The sequence below is a fragment of the Strongylocentrotus purpuratus genome, unplaced genomic scaffold (assembly GCF_000002235.5).
Source record: "Strongylocentrotus purpuratus isolate Spur 01 unplaced genomic scaffold, Spur_5.0 spur5_scaffold_12, whole genome shotgun sequence".
Lineage (NCBI taxonomy): Eukaryota > Metazoa > Echinodermata > Echinoidea > Camarodonta > Strongylocentrotidae > Strongylocentrotus > Strongylocentrotus purpuratus.
Window position 1 is genome coordinate 8,995,666 of NW_022145597.1, and position 14,873 is coordinate 9,010,538.

Here is a 14,873-nt window from a genome sequence, read left to right on the forward strand (position 1 = left end):
CCCCTCCCTCTTCCCCTCTCTCTCCCCTTCTCCCTCCCACTCCCTCTTCCACTCCCTCTCCCCTTCTCCCTCCCACTCCCTCTTCCCCTCCCTCTCCCCTTCTCCCTCCCACTCCCTCTTCCCCTCCCTCTTCCCCTCTCTCTCCCCTTCTCCCTCCCACTCCCTCTTCCCCTCCCTCTCCCCTTCTCCCTCCCACTCCCTCTTCCCCTCCCTCTCCCCTTCTCCCTCCCACTCCCTCTTCCCCTCCCTCTTCCCCTCCCTCTCCCCTTCTCCCTCCCACTCCCTCTTCCCCTCCCTCTTCCCCTCTCTCTCCCCTTCTCCCTCCCACTCCCTCTTCCACTCCCTCTCCCCCATATGGAAACGTTGTATCATCCGCTCAATCTGACTTGCGTGCATAGAACAAATAAGCATTTTTCCATGAAAAAGTGAAGTTTTCTAAAATGTGCGTTTCTTTCCAGCATTGGGGCGCCCGGAAGTCACTCGGGTAACATTTCATAAAGTATAATATAAAAATACTATATGCAAATTTTCTGTACTTTTGTCGGAAAAAATACATTTATCCAGCACAATGTCGTCTCTTTTTGTGTTGGAGAAGAGCAAATAGCGAGTTTCAATCACACTTTGGCCGCTCTCGCAAGCTGTCGCTCTCGTTTCACTGTGGTCAAGAGACTTTGGGGCAAGCGGTTAATGAAAATACTAATCGATAGCTTTCTTCTGGTATCAAACTTATTTTGATTGAGCGTATAATTTTGTCGGAATAAAGGAAACAAAAATGCTCGACCAACAACTCATCAGCGTCTCAATTGACCTTTTGACCTTGAATTCCCTGATGCAAGCGCACTAATGACGTGATCTTTGCTAAATCGGTGTCTTTTATCGTAAAATGCGACACTTCACAATGTTTATACATCTTTTTTTTAATTATTTGTAAGATATAACATATTTTTTCTGATATCACTGAAGTTTTGGGTTTCATTTAATGAGTAATTTTAAAATAAGAGCCATTTTATTGTTTTAATTTACTGGATCGTACCATTAAAGTTGCAGGGTAGAAAGATGCATTTTCCAACCGCGCCAAATTTAATTTACGTTCCGACATTATGTTAAATGGGTTCGTGTTGTTAAGAATCCACTGCTTTTTGCTCCAACAAACGTCCACATGCGGAGTCGTTTATCAACTAAATTATTCAAATTTATGGATGCGTCCTAGCTTCCCAGGTGTTTGTGTTGCTGTTGAAGCATTTCATTCACCTGCTATCATTCTTTGTACTCCAATTGCCAGAACGCAAATTTCATTTTGGTTTTATAGTTTCATCGGAGTCGTTTATCATATATATGTATTCAAATTTATGAATGCTTCCTCCCCAGGTGTTTGTGGTGTTTATGCATTTCATTCACCTGTTATTATTCTTTGTACTCCAATTGTTAGAATACGAAATGCATTTTGGTTATATAGTTTCATGCAATAAGTAAGTCAATAAAAGAGTATGTTCTGCACAATAAAAACAATGTGTGTCCCTATTGTACAATGTAATGTGTCCCCTCATTTTGTAATAGTTAATTTACCCATTCAGATAATGGAACTACCTGCCCGATGAAGCCATTGGCCTGTGACCCCTGAGCACTCAACACCGTGTGGGAGTCAGTTCGTGCTCATATTCTTTTATGAGACAAATACAAGCAAACGTTTCCATATGTCTCCCTCCCACTCCCTCTTCCCTTCCCTCTCCCCTTCTCCCTCCCACTCCCTCTTCCACTCCCTCTCCCTTCTCCCTCCCACTCCCTCTTCCCCTCCCTCTCCCCTTTTCCCTCCCACTCCCTATTCCCCTCCCTCTCCCCTTTTCCCTCCCACTTCCTCTTCCACTCCCTTTCCCCTTCCCACTCCCTCTTCCACTCCCTCTCCCCTTCTCCCTCCCACTCCCTCTTCCACTCCCTCTCCCCTTCTCCCTCCCACTCCCTCTTCCCCTCCCTCTCCCCTTCTCCCTCCCACTCCCTCTACCCCTCCCTCTCCCCTTCTCCCTCCCACTCCCTCTTCTACTCCCTCTCCCCTTCTCCCTCCCACTTCCTCTTCTACTCCCTCTCCCCTTCTCCCTCCCACTCCCTCTTCCCCTCCCTCTCCCCTTCTCCCTCCCACTCCCTCTTCCCCTCCCTCTCCCCTTCTCCCTCCCACTCCCTCTTCCCCTCCCTCTCCCCTTCTCCCTCCCACTCCCTCTACCCCTCCCTCTCCCCTTCTCCCTCCCACTCCCTCTTCTACTCCCTCTCCCCTTCTCCCTCCCACTTCCTCTTCTACTCCCTCTCCCCTTCTCCCTCCCACTCCCTCTTCCCCTCCCTCTCCCCTTCTCCCTCCCACTCCCTCTTCCCCTCCCTCTCCCCTTCTCCCTCCCACTCCCTCTTCCCCTGTTCCCCTCCCCTTCTCCCTCCCACTCCCTCTTCCACTCCCTCTCCCCTTCTCACTCCCACTCCCTCTTCCACTCCCTCTTCCCTCCCACTCCCTCTTCCCCTCCCTCTCCCCTTTCCCCTCCCACTCCCTCTTCCACTCCCTCTCCCCTTCTCCCTCCCACTCCCTCTTCCCCTCCCTCTCCCCTTCTCCCTCCCACTCCCTCTTCCACTCCCTCTCCCCTTCTCCCTCCCACTCCCTCTTCCACTCCCTCTTCCCTCCCACTCCCTCTTCCCCTCCCTCTCCCCTTTTCCCTCCCACTCCCTCTTCCACTCCCTCTCCCCTTCTCCCTCCCACTCCCTCTTCCACTCCCTCTCCCCTTCTCCCTCCCACTCCCTCTTCCCCTCCCTCTCCCCTTCTCCCTCCCACTCCCTCTTCCACTCCCTCTCCCCTTCTCCCTCCCACTCCCTCTTCCCCTCCCTCTCCCCTTCTCCCTCCCACTCCCTCTACCCCTCCCTCTCCCCTTTTCCCTCCCACTCCCTCTTCCACTCACTCTCCCCTCCTCTCTCCCACTCCCTCTTTCCCTCCCTCTCTCCCTCCTCCAGGTGACGCCTAAGACCTAATAATGATAATAATAAATTGCATAAATTTCTACTGTACAAACTGTTTATGTATGATGAGGACGTCAATTGAAATTGTGCTTATGACGTCCAATTTTTCTATGTACAATTTTACATGCTAAAATGTTATAAACATAATGATGTATATTACATGGAAATAAATAAGCTTCAAATCATTCCAAGCTCAAATCCGAAGGTCTACGTTTGACAGACTTAAAGGGAAATCCACACTTGATAGCAAATTAATTGAAGCAGAACAGTTAGAGAAACAGGTTTTAATGAAACTATTGAAAGCTTGAACAAAATGGAATAAATAATAAGAAATTATTTCTGAAAGCGTAGATCATATTCATGATGACGAGTTAATAACATATCATAACTGCAACCCCAGTAATACTGTTACTGCGCTGGTATTTTTAACATTTTTTTGGTACTTATTAATCTTCCTTTACACATTCACCAACCCGTTTCTATAATGTGTCTACTTGCACACAACTCAACTTATTACCGAGGTTGGACTGCCCTCTAACTCCACGAGAAGAGCATGCCCAACATATCTTCCAGTTGAGTATTGTAGGGCCGGAAGTAACTTCTCAGTTTTCTGATGACGTCATCGTCAACGTTTGGGTGAGGTCTCCCTTTTGTAGCTCCCGCACAGACGGTACCCAAACCGCGCTGTTTCGACTTGCAGAAGAAGCCTTTCTCCTCGTCAAAGTAGATGATCTTTTCGTTGAAGTAGTTGGGAATACCTAAGAAAGACTCGACCTGGAATCAAAGGGTGGGGTGATGTGTTGAGGAGAGACATGGGAGAAGAATGTTCATTGATGATCATTACCTTTAGAATATCAAAATAGACTGAGGAGTTGTTACTAAATCATGGTAATTATAGCGATTATTTCCTGTAGAATGTAGAATAGTTAAGGGCAGGGGCGTCGATTGAAAGGAACAAAGGTCCTATCGATAGATACACGCCCCCCCCCCTCCTCCCCCTGTTCTGGATCCGCTCTTTGATACACCGTAATCTCTTTTTTTTGTCACCCAAAGATGGTGGACGTTTTGTAAAGCTCAAGTTGAGGGCGGCCTCCTAGGGGCACTTGTGGATTGGAACCCCCCTCCCCCCGAACACACACACACACTATCGACGCTCCTAGTAAAATAAGTTAATATGGAATGCGAATAAACTATTGCTTGTCTCATAATACAGTGTTAGAATATGACATGTAACGATTGCCTTTTTTTTTTTAGCTGCTTGGTAATTGGATTCCAAATAAACCGGCGGGAGAGGCCCGAGGGGCAGGCACGTAGCCACGGGGGGGGGGGGGGCACGGGGGGCACGTGCCCCCCTAAAAAAATTCCAAGATCGGTTGAACCTTCTTAGACTTCTCCCCAGGTCGTCGATCAATAATATTACATGTATGTGCCCCCCCCCCCAAACACCAAACTCTGGCTATACGGCCCTACCGAGGGGCACTGTAGAAAATTGAAGAAACGGAAATAGAGGGGGAGGGAGGAGGCAAGATATAGATACATAAAGACTAGACTGGAGAGAAGGGGCATTTAAGAATGGCCTACCTGTTGTAAGACTGGTAAAGGATTCTTAACAAATTCATCGCCGTCTATGACGAGGAATTGATGCCGAGGAAAAAGCTCAATCCATTTCCTAAGATATAACACGTATGCACTGTGCGAAAGGATGGCATTATCCGTATTGACTTCACCATTCGGTTTAATAACGGATCCTTCAAAGGTTGTATTGACGTAACACAGCGGTTCATAGCCTGGTGGAACTATCCGCGGTTTAAAGTACTCTGGAAGACCGATATTTTGGAGATGGAGGTAATCCGAAACAGCTCGGACAATCGGATCCCGGATCATGACGATGAATTTGGTCTCGGGCATCAGCGCTTTGATCCTCGCCGGCGTGTCTTTTTCAAAGATGTACGACGGCGTTTTCTCCATTGTTACCTGGTGTTTGGAGGAGATTGGCATCTGGTCTCGGTACCACTCGAGGCTCTTCTCTTTATTCTTGTTCCAATAGTAAATCTCTTGGGGAACAGAATGGACGAGAGAAGGGTGGCTGGCCAGGAAGAACGACAGGGCTCCGGTCCCGCACTTCTCCATCCCGATCCCGATGACGTGAGGAAGCCGCTTCTTACAGTCTAACTGGGCAAGGATGCTAGGATCTATCGCGGAGTCCTTCATCGGACATTGCATCGTAGTCAGGTCTATATCAGGAAATTTCGTCCCGACGCCTGCAGAATTAGAACCATCGCGCTCACTTTTAAGATGGCTGCTGTGCGCCGTGTCTCGTTTAAAGTTTTCCGCTTTGGTCTGGGTTATTGAACCCTCAATGAATTGTGAGGCATAGCTGGAAAAGCAATAACACATACCAAATATAAAACTTCCAAAGATGATACCAGATACATAGGATCTTAGTGGTCCAATGTACGTTGCCATAGTTACTTTATCACGTCACCCAGTATAACGTTTAGATTTGAAGGATTACCAACTAACCGGTCACCATATAATCCGGCTCCTTGACCTCCTTGTAAGATGGTAGATACGAGGTTAACGGTATGGGAATCATTCAGACAACGTGTGGATAGTATTTACTTGATGAAACAGGTTCATATATTTCAAAAATATTTGAACTTCCCGTTCTCGCGCAATCCGGATTCCTCACATATTCATGTAGAAACATTCGGCTATCGCAAACCGTCTCAGTATTCACTAGTCATCCATATATGTATGTTTTGCAAAAACGTCCCAACTTCCATCGTTATCTGAAGAGAAAAAAAGAAAATACAAGGGTGCTCTAAAATCGTGCTTCCATAATCATTAGCTAATTACCTAAAATTAAATTAAATTGTAATAATATGGTTTTGAGAATTCAGGAATCGATTAGATCAGTTTTCCCTAATTTGTATCAATAACAATGGTTTGTTTTCACTCAAACTTTCAGATTACCTTTAATATTGTACATCTAAAGGTGTCGTGGTCGAGTGGATATGTCAGCGGACTGTGGATCACGAGGTCCGCGGTTCAAGTCCCACCGCGGCACTAATGTCCTTTGGCAAGACATTGATCTACACTTGCCACTCTCCACCCAGGTTTTAAATGGGTACCCGGTAGGATGCGAAAGCTAATGTGGTTTGATTAGCAATGGCGCTTGTAAAATGGCGACTGGCTGGAATGCTCCTCCAGAGAGTGGATAATGTGCACACCTTATGTGCGGGTAAGCATGAATCCGATGACCGGGCGCGTAATTCTTTTCCCACTTGAGCTCGGGACCCCCAGTATGAACTCATTTGCATACAGCCAATCAGAGCTCATCTTGTCAATAACAAGCTTTACGCGTGCTAAAGATGCGCGGCGAAATTCAAAACTGTGCGTAGCTCTGGGCTTCACACACGTACACACAGCGCCTTGCCTATATCAGCGTGCATGGTGTGCGTGCATAAGCATAGGCTTGCAAATGTTTCATTTCAGCTCTAACATCTCTACCTTTACCAAATTTATCTACACATATCAGCTTATTAAATTGCTGTAAAAAACTGTTATTTAGCACAAAGTTACAATTACTCTATCACTCAAGGATATGCATTATCGTCACGGTCGTCGATGCCACTATATATAGGGACTAATTTCTAAAGATGTTATGGTTGAAACATTTATTATAGATCTACACCTCTAAAAGACTTTAATAATATCAGCTTAGAGTAATTTAAATTTAGATCAAACGCTAAGTAATAACTTTACACGGCAATTTCATAAGCTGATATTATATTAGAGCCTTTTAGAGGTGTAAAGATCTATGATAAATTCTCAACCGTAACATTTTAAGAAATGAGTCCTTATAATATATAGTGGCTTCGATGACGAAAAAAGCCTATCCTTGATTGATAGATTAATTGTAACTTAGTGCTCAATAACAGTTTTTCATAGCAATTTGATGAGCTGATATTTGTAGATAAATTTGCTAAAGGTAAAGATGTTAGAGCTGAAATGAAACATTTGCAAGCCTATGCCTTTGCACACACACCATGCATGCTGATGCTGATATAGGCTAGGCGCTGTGTGAACGTGTGTAAAGCCCAGAGCTTCGCACAGTTTTGAACTTCGCCGCGCATCTTTAGCACGCGTAAGGCTTGTTAATGACAAATACCGTGTTTACACAGTGATCCGCATCGAGGGTTGAAGCCGGGTTGAAGCCTGCAGTTTTATGTGTGTAAACGGGATCCCAGTGAGGATTGAAGCCGGGTTGAAGCCGCCGCTTGAATCCACCAGAATTGCAGGTCTCAATCCACCTCGCGACTTCAACCCTGCAACTTTATGTCGTGTAAACGGGATCTGATATGCCTCGAGGGTTGAAGCCATGTGGGCCGACCTGAGCAGCCAATGAAAATGGTAGTACTGATATGCGCGCATAGCTTTCCTTTAAGCGCAACCTTAAAAGTATAAATAGGCCGCGCGTATATGTTACTGTTGCTGAAGCTGACGTAGGTCAAATTTACCGCATTGTGACATCATTGTAATCCGTTTCGAGGGTTGAAGCCGCTTTTTTTTTCCTGCTGTGTAAACACGATCACATTTGCGCGCTTTAGAGGCTTCAACCCCCTCGCGGCTTCAACCGGCTTCAATCCTCGAGGCGGATCACTGTGTAAACACGGTAAAAATGAACTCTGATTGGCTGTATGCAAATGAATTCATACTGGGGGTCCCGAGCTCAAGTGGGAAAAAAATTACGCGACCGGGGTAATAATATATATCTGTAAAGCGCATTGAGAGGGCCTGCGGTCCTGAAATGCGCTATATAAGGACGAACTATTATTATTATTATTATTATTATTATTATTAAAATTGAAGTTTCTACCTTATAGCATCATTTTCTCATCTGATCAATGTTAGCAAGTTCCTTTATTGTTGGACTGTCCTTTAGTATGGATTTTGAAAAAGATAGCAAGTACCATATAATATATTCAGTTATTCTTGCTTTTTATTCCAATATGCAAAAACATCCGATCGTACACGTTTATATTATCGTCCTTAAAGGTATAATACAACATTTTGGTATGGGGTCATGAATTTTGTTCAAATGAACATATCGGAAGCATATGCGATCCTACAATATTCGATGATCGTTGCGCGGTTGAAATGGAGTCTAAAGTGATAAAATTGTAAATAATTAACTCTTTATGTTGTATAGCTCCCTCTCAAGGTCAAGATATTCATTTGACTTGAACAATTTTTCTTGACTATAAATCGACCGATTGGCTATTCCGTTTGGAAATCATATATCACAACTACATATTCTAAGATTTTCATGGTCGCAGCTAACATTGTATGGCCATAGGTGCAATTTGAAATTTATCAACATTTACCGGCGGGAGCACCAGGAAATTTTAATAATCAATTTTTCTCGAAAGCAGAAGGTTTTAGAAGCTAAATGTTCTAGTGCTTATAATACATCCACATGGGCATCCAAATATATAAAAATTGTAAAGAATCACTATCCAGCCAATTTTCAAAATTTACCAAAAATTGTATTACCTTTACAAATAAGATATCATTTATGACCACAATAAATTCGTCAATAGTCCATTTTGTTTCAACAGCTGCACGGATCATTTCAAATAGAACATAATTGATATTCGTGGTTGCAGTCTTGCAGAGAGGCAAACATGTTTAGTATTTCTTCAAGCCCAATTCTAAGATATGATTTACAAAGGTATATGGATTTTACTTATATAATAGGGTACCGTGCACATTTATATGAACGCCTTTATTGTTAAGGTATACATGGCATATTATTGTAACTCAAAGAGAAAGTGTCAACACTTACCGAAAATGCATCGGGTACAAATCTGTGATAGAAATAAAAATCAAATTACATCCTTCTGAGATCTCCAGTGAATTGGTCACTTCTAAACTGCGCGAATTTTAGATTTTAACCTGAGACCGTGAGCGTAGTTGTTGCTTTCACTTGTATTCCCTTCATGCAGTCCCCACGCAGTATTGTGGAAGCTATACTCTTTAATACTTATGTGTGCGTGTGTGTGCATAGAGTTTGCGTGTGCTACCGTAGAACGTCGCACAACGGTGACCACCAAGAGGCTTCCCTTTATTTACCATGTTTGAATTCGATGTTTTTTTTGGCAGGGTTCAGGAACAATCGAAAAAGACCCCGTTACGTAACCTTCCCCTGTAGAACATGTAAAAACAAACAGTTTTACCAGTCCTCAAAGGAGCACTGTTGAATTATGGTAAATAGTGAAATAAAGCGGTCCAACGTGTTCGATAGATGATAATAATATTACTAAGGGTATTATATAAACCCCTCAAAAAAGTTTGGAAACTCAGGTTTAATTCATTCATTATATCTCTCTTGTCACGTCATAATAATCGCTATGTCCAGTATAGTAAGAAATTATGTTTATTCCTCTTTAAAATGATACCGTATTTGTTATACTTTCCCGTCTTTTTAGTTTCCCGGCCATGGAATGAGCAGTAGGCTACATCAGAATAAGGGGCAGCAAGGGTCAAAAGTGAAAGTTTTAAAAATGCATTGGTAGGCAGGGTATTAGGCAGTGCTCAACACAGAAGCCCTAGTTACACTCTCCAGACTGACCAAAGAATGAAGAATGCGCAGCTGAACAAGAGATATGCATTTAAAAAATGTTGAAAAATTCCCCATAATGAAAACCCAGGGACTATGCGTGCTTTTTACCTTAGAGCCGCCATCGTAGTTATGTGACATTTTGAAAAATGTGACTCACATTAATATTTCAAAACCTTAAAATGTACCATTGACACTGAATAAGCCCATTAGACCCCACATAAATCCCAGATACTACTCTTATTTTTGACCACCCCCCCCCCGAAAAAAAAGCTTCAGATTCTGTATACGCTGCATGCGAAAACGTTTGCCGTTATTGGTAATGGAAGTCTCTACGAGGACACTGTCTTGTACAGTGTGCTTGCGTGCTTAGTTTCGTCATTTGTCGTTATGATATATATATTTGCTGCTTTATTTTCTTTGTTTGGTGTTGTAAATATGATGCATCCATGGGTGTCGATCCCGGGAGATGGGGGGGGGGATATATCCCCCAAATATTTCAGGTGGGGGGAGGGGGTGGCCTGTACAATCAACCCCCCCCCCCAATAATTCACCATCAAAAACAAACAAAAATGAAGAGAAAAATTAATGATGAGAGCCCGATGAGAGTAGTTAATGGTTATTACTCGAAAGATGACCATCAATATACACATTTTGCTATCTCATTTTCATAATACATACATATATAAATAGAAAACGAAGTAAATGAGATAACCGTATATGAGACAAGAATAAATTGAATTCTTGCTCATACGGCTTCATCAGGAATTGATGAATTTGTTCAAGTTATTCAATCAACAGCATTATTTAATGCAGTGCGCCAAATGCAAAGCCTCAGCGTTAAAAAGCAACGAGCTAAATGTTAAGCGCGAAGCGCAAAAGTGCAAAAAAGAAGAGAGTGGGAGAGAGTGATAATGAGAGACAGAGAGGATAATAACCCAGGTAGCAAGCCACATGGGTCCAAAATTCTCTAAAACATGGGCCCCATGTGGAAAACCATCGGGGGCCCTAAGGCATCTGCACCCAAGAAGCATATGGGACCCATATAAGACAGATGGGACCCAGATGGGACCCAGATGGGACCCATACCAAACTGGGCCCAAATGTGTACGCCCAGCTCATCCCCATCTGGTACCCATATTGGGTAACCCAGATAGATCCCATATGGGTTACTAAATATTGGCCCCATTATGGGGTAAACAAAGAGTTCTTTCTTAAGTTACACACATGGATCTAGTGCCTCTTGAAAATAAGCTCTTTGTATGTACATAAACAAGCAATACAACAGAATACCCCAGTTCGATATTTTGGAGAAAGATTATTATGTTACAACTAATTTTTGTTTTATTGAAAAGCTGATGTAGGCCTATGTATTGTATTCAAACGTAGCAGGCATAAGATAGTTAAGGTGTTTTTAAAGGTAAGAATGTTATTAAGTTTGAAGTTTTGTTTATAACACTCTTCCAATAATAATGCACCTTATAAGACTGGTTATAGTTTTTGAAGAAAAAAAATAGTGCTCTGGTCAGGGCCTTACGGGAATTGTTATGCTTATATTTTAGAGCGTATCTGGTATGAAAAGTATATCTGGGTGAAGAAGGAGATAATGGAAGTTTTTTGTTTGATAGTTGGAACGTAACTTTTATATTATGTTTTTAGGAAACAGACAGTTTGTATGAGATCAGGAGTGGACATTTTTTGTCATTTTGAGAACCAAATTTTGCATCAGTGATATTCTGTTTCATTGAAGTGAGTTTCCCGCAGAGAGGATTCAGTTGGTTTAATTAAAGAAGGAAGAGAGTCAAATGAAGAACCAAAAGCATGTTTTTCATTTACTAATGAGAAATATGTTTTTTTTTTTAGATCTCCTTACACAGAATATTGGAATGGGTTTTTCACGATGAATGTTGTTCGGAGACATCAATATTTGGTTTGATGAACAAACCTTATTTTGTATTTCTATTTAATGTTTTCTTTTTATTTATGATCATTTGAAGATACCGTAGATTTTGAGTCAGAAAAAGCTAGTTACATAATCGCTATAAGTTTTGGTTTTTAAAGATACCTTATTACGCTACTTTATCATTATTGATTTACCAATTGTGAGGCGTATGACAGTGCAGCTGCTACCACCAAAAAAGCCATTGACTCTGTCCAATACCAAGCACTGAAGATATGCGCAGGTGGGCTGCCCTTAACCTCCTTAGAATCACTACAGGTGGAAATGGGGGAAATGCCTTTGGATATAAGAAGACAAATGCTTTCAAGTAAATATAGACAAAACATCGAAAGATGGGCGAATCATCCGTTGTTGAAAAACATTGAACCATGTTGGCATTTTGAATACTTGAAGGGGAAAAACGTAAACAAACCTTTTGGATATAGAATACAAAGCAAGCTGGGAAAACATATAGAAACGATAACCTCCTCCCCATTTCCACCATGGTTATTCTCCCTCCGGCAGTGTCAACGGAATTAAGTAATCGAATAAAGAAAACAGATCATCCTACACAGCAAAAACAAAGCAGCCTGGAAATCATACATACTAAATGGGCGACTCAATTACATATATACACCGATGGATCAAAAGTACCTGAAAGAGGGACCTCTGCAGCCAGGCGCGGATCCAGGATTTCTTAGGGGAGGGGGCCCAACTTTTTTTTTTTTTTTGCTCCCGAAAATTTGAAAATCGCGCCGGCCGAAAAGTCGCTCAGTGGGGGGGGGGGGGGGGGGGGGGGGTAGTGAGCACATTTTCTTTTTGATCCTAAAAAAAAAATTCAATTTGCACCCCCCCCTTGAGCGCCAGGGGGGGGGCCCAACCCCCCAAAAAGGTAAAAATCACGTGATTTTACATGATTTTTTTCTCAAGGGGGGGGGGGCCCGGGCCCCCCGGGCCCCCCCCCCCCTGGATCCGCCACTGTCTGCAGCTGCTTTTTACGTCCCTTACTATTCTGTACATCGGAGCAAAAGGTTAGAAAATTTTACCTCTTCGTAAAGGGCTGAATTGGCTGCCATCATTCTTGCTCTCAGATGGGTAGATGAATTAGATATTTATGTGGAGGTTGTTATTTTTAGTGATTCACTGAGTGCACTTATTGCATTACAACAATAGAAGGACGAATCTTTTATTCTGGAAATTCTCACCATGACTATCACTTAAAGAGTAAAGGAATTGATAAATACGTAGAGTGGATACTTGGACATTGTGGAATAAAAGGGAACGAGATGGCGGATTTCCACGCAAAGGCCGCATTAGTAAAGAAAATAGAAGTCAATAATAATCTAAATATGTCAGAAATGAAAAGTATAATTATTATAAGTTCCAAACTCCTTTGGCAAGAAAGGTGGAACAAAACCAACTCGTATTGGAAAACATTTCAAAAAGATGTTAATAAACAATATATATGTTCATTAGAGAGACAACATTCCACAACTATTCATCGACTCCGCTTTGGAGTCCTTGGACTTAACCAAGATCTGTTTAGATTGAGAATTTATGCTACTGGTTTCTGTAATAGATGCCCCAGTGAAATAGAGACTGTAAAACATTTTTTAGTACATTGCCCTAACTATATTATAGAAAGGGCTATATTTTTATCCGAAATAAACGAATCCCAACCGGAAAAAATTATGGAATACTTAAAAAAGAGTGAGTCCAGTATACAAAAAATACTATAAAAAATACTATAAATATGCTAAATTACACTAGTACATTAAAAATATAATAACATAATGTAATAAGAAATAAAATAAGAACAGTAAAACATAAAAAAATATTATAATATGTTAAATTACACTCAGTACATTAAAAATATAATAACACAATGTAATAAGGAAATAAAATGAGAAAAAGTAACAACATTGATAAATGGTATGATAAGATTATTGAATATAGAGGCTTGTGTAGGTAATATCTTATATACATATACATGTATGGTGTGTATGTGATATAACAAATAATCTGCACGTACTGTTAAGAAACACTAACAAAGTCCATGAAAATTTTGCTTACGATATTATTTTTCGATACTATCTTAAAAGATAGATAAATATAAAACGAAATAAATATATTTTTCAAAAAATACAAAAATGAGAGATACAACACGTGCCGTAAAGTATTTTGGTGACAATAGTCAAATTACTGACTAATCGCCAATAAACCAAAACACAACAACAACACTTGACAGAATACAGAGCAAGACGTCAGCAGTTGTCGAGAGACAAATTTATTTACTTGTGACGCCAGATTGTCGCCTAAGAAGTGAGTTTTTGTAATAGTTGACATTAAACATTCAGTAATTTCATTTGTGTGTGAAAGAAGTATGAGAAATGTATAATTTTCAGAGTTAAAGCAAAAGAATAAGCTGGTATTGATATGCACATTTGTATTTGGTACTTGTGCAGGTATTTGAGTTTATTGCATACGTGTAAAGGTATTTGGTTTGAACGTAGGTGGCGTTTTACGAATTGTAGACGTGGCTCGTAATTTAAAAGGGAAAGTTACAGTGATATTATTAATTATCTATTTTGGTTATAAAACAGTGAAAGATAACCAGTTCATGCATTTAGAACAATTTAGAATGTGGTATATATAAAATATGATCGCTTATATCGATCCTTAAAGAAATATTAAATATATGATGAATTGTAATGTATAAAATTGTTTCATAAAAAATACGATGGACAAGGCTTTAAAATTGTTACTTGTAAGAACCAAGGAGGGCAAGTGAAGTTTATAGTTTGAGAATTTGGTTATAGAAATGAAAGAAATGACTATGTTTGTCATTTCTTTGTTGGTAATGCATGTATTTTCCGTATGGTCATTTAAACTAGATTTAGTCTTTGGAGATTAATCGGTTATGAGATATTGACATGATAGAATATTTGGATACAAACAGAAGTATATTGTATTTGTGTGAAATAGAGAGTTTAGTTGAATTCAGTTGTAACCCATTTGAGAAAAGGAAAGGAAAACTCTTATACATGTTTTAGAGAGTGTATTCATTTATTGATAACATAACACATACATATATTTATGAGTCCTTTGATTTATATCTTTGCAGATTTGAATACAATAAAATATACGATTTAAAGTGGCAATCTGGTACGGTGTGAACTGAGTTCCCTAATGATCCAATATTCATAAAATGTATGTTTCTATCACCAGGAAATAAAGAATTTTCTGTCTGCATGAACTTTTCCTGGTTGCTTATTAATGCATTTGCCCAGTGGTAAAATAATACTTTCACAAGTTGATACC

At 41.0% G+C, this 14,873-nt stretch overlaps 1 protein-coding gene across 1 annotated transcript; it reads right to left on the minus strand.

Moving 5' to 3' along the window:
* Window positions 1–2,962: 2,962 nt before the first annotated feature.
* Window positions 2,963–9,045, minus strand: LOC115922610 (heparan sulfate glucosamine 3-O-sulfotransferase 5-like). Its single transcript, XM_030981771.1, has 3 exons — window positions 8,840–9,045; window positions 4,570–5,780; window positions 2,963–3,762 (listed from the first exon to the last, which is right to left on the minus strand). The coding sequence occupies exons 2-3, from the start codon at window positions 5,452–5,454 to the stop codon at window positions 3,523–3,525; spliced, it is 1,125 nt and encodes a 374-aa protein (XP_030837631.1). The 5' UTR covers window positions 5,455–5,780; window positions 8,840–9,045; the 3' UTR covers window positions 2,963–3,522.
* Between the last annotated feature and the right edge of the window lie 5,828 nt (window positions 9,046–14,873).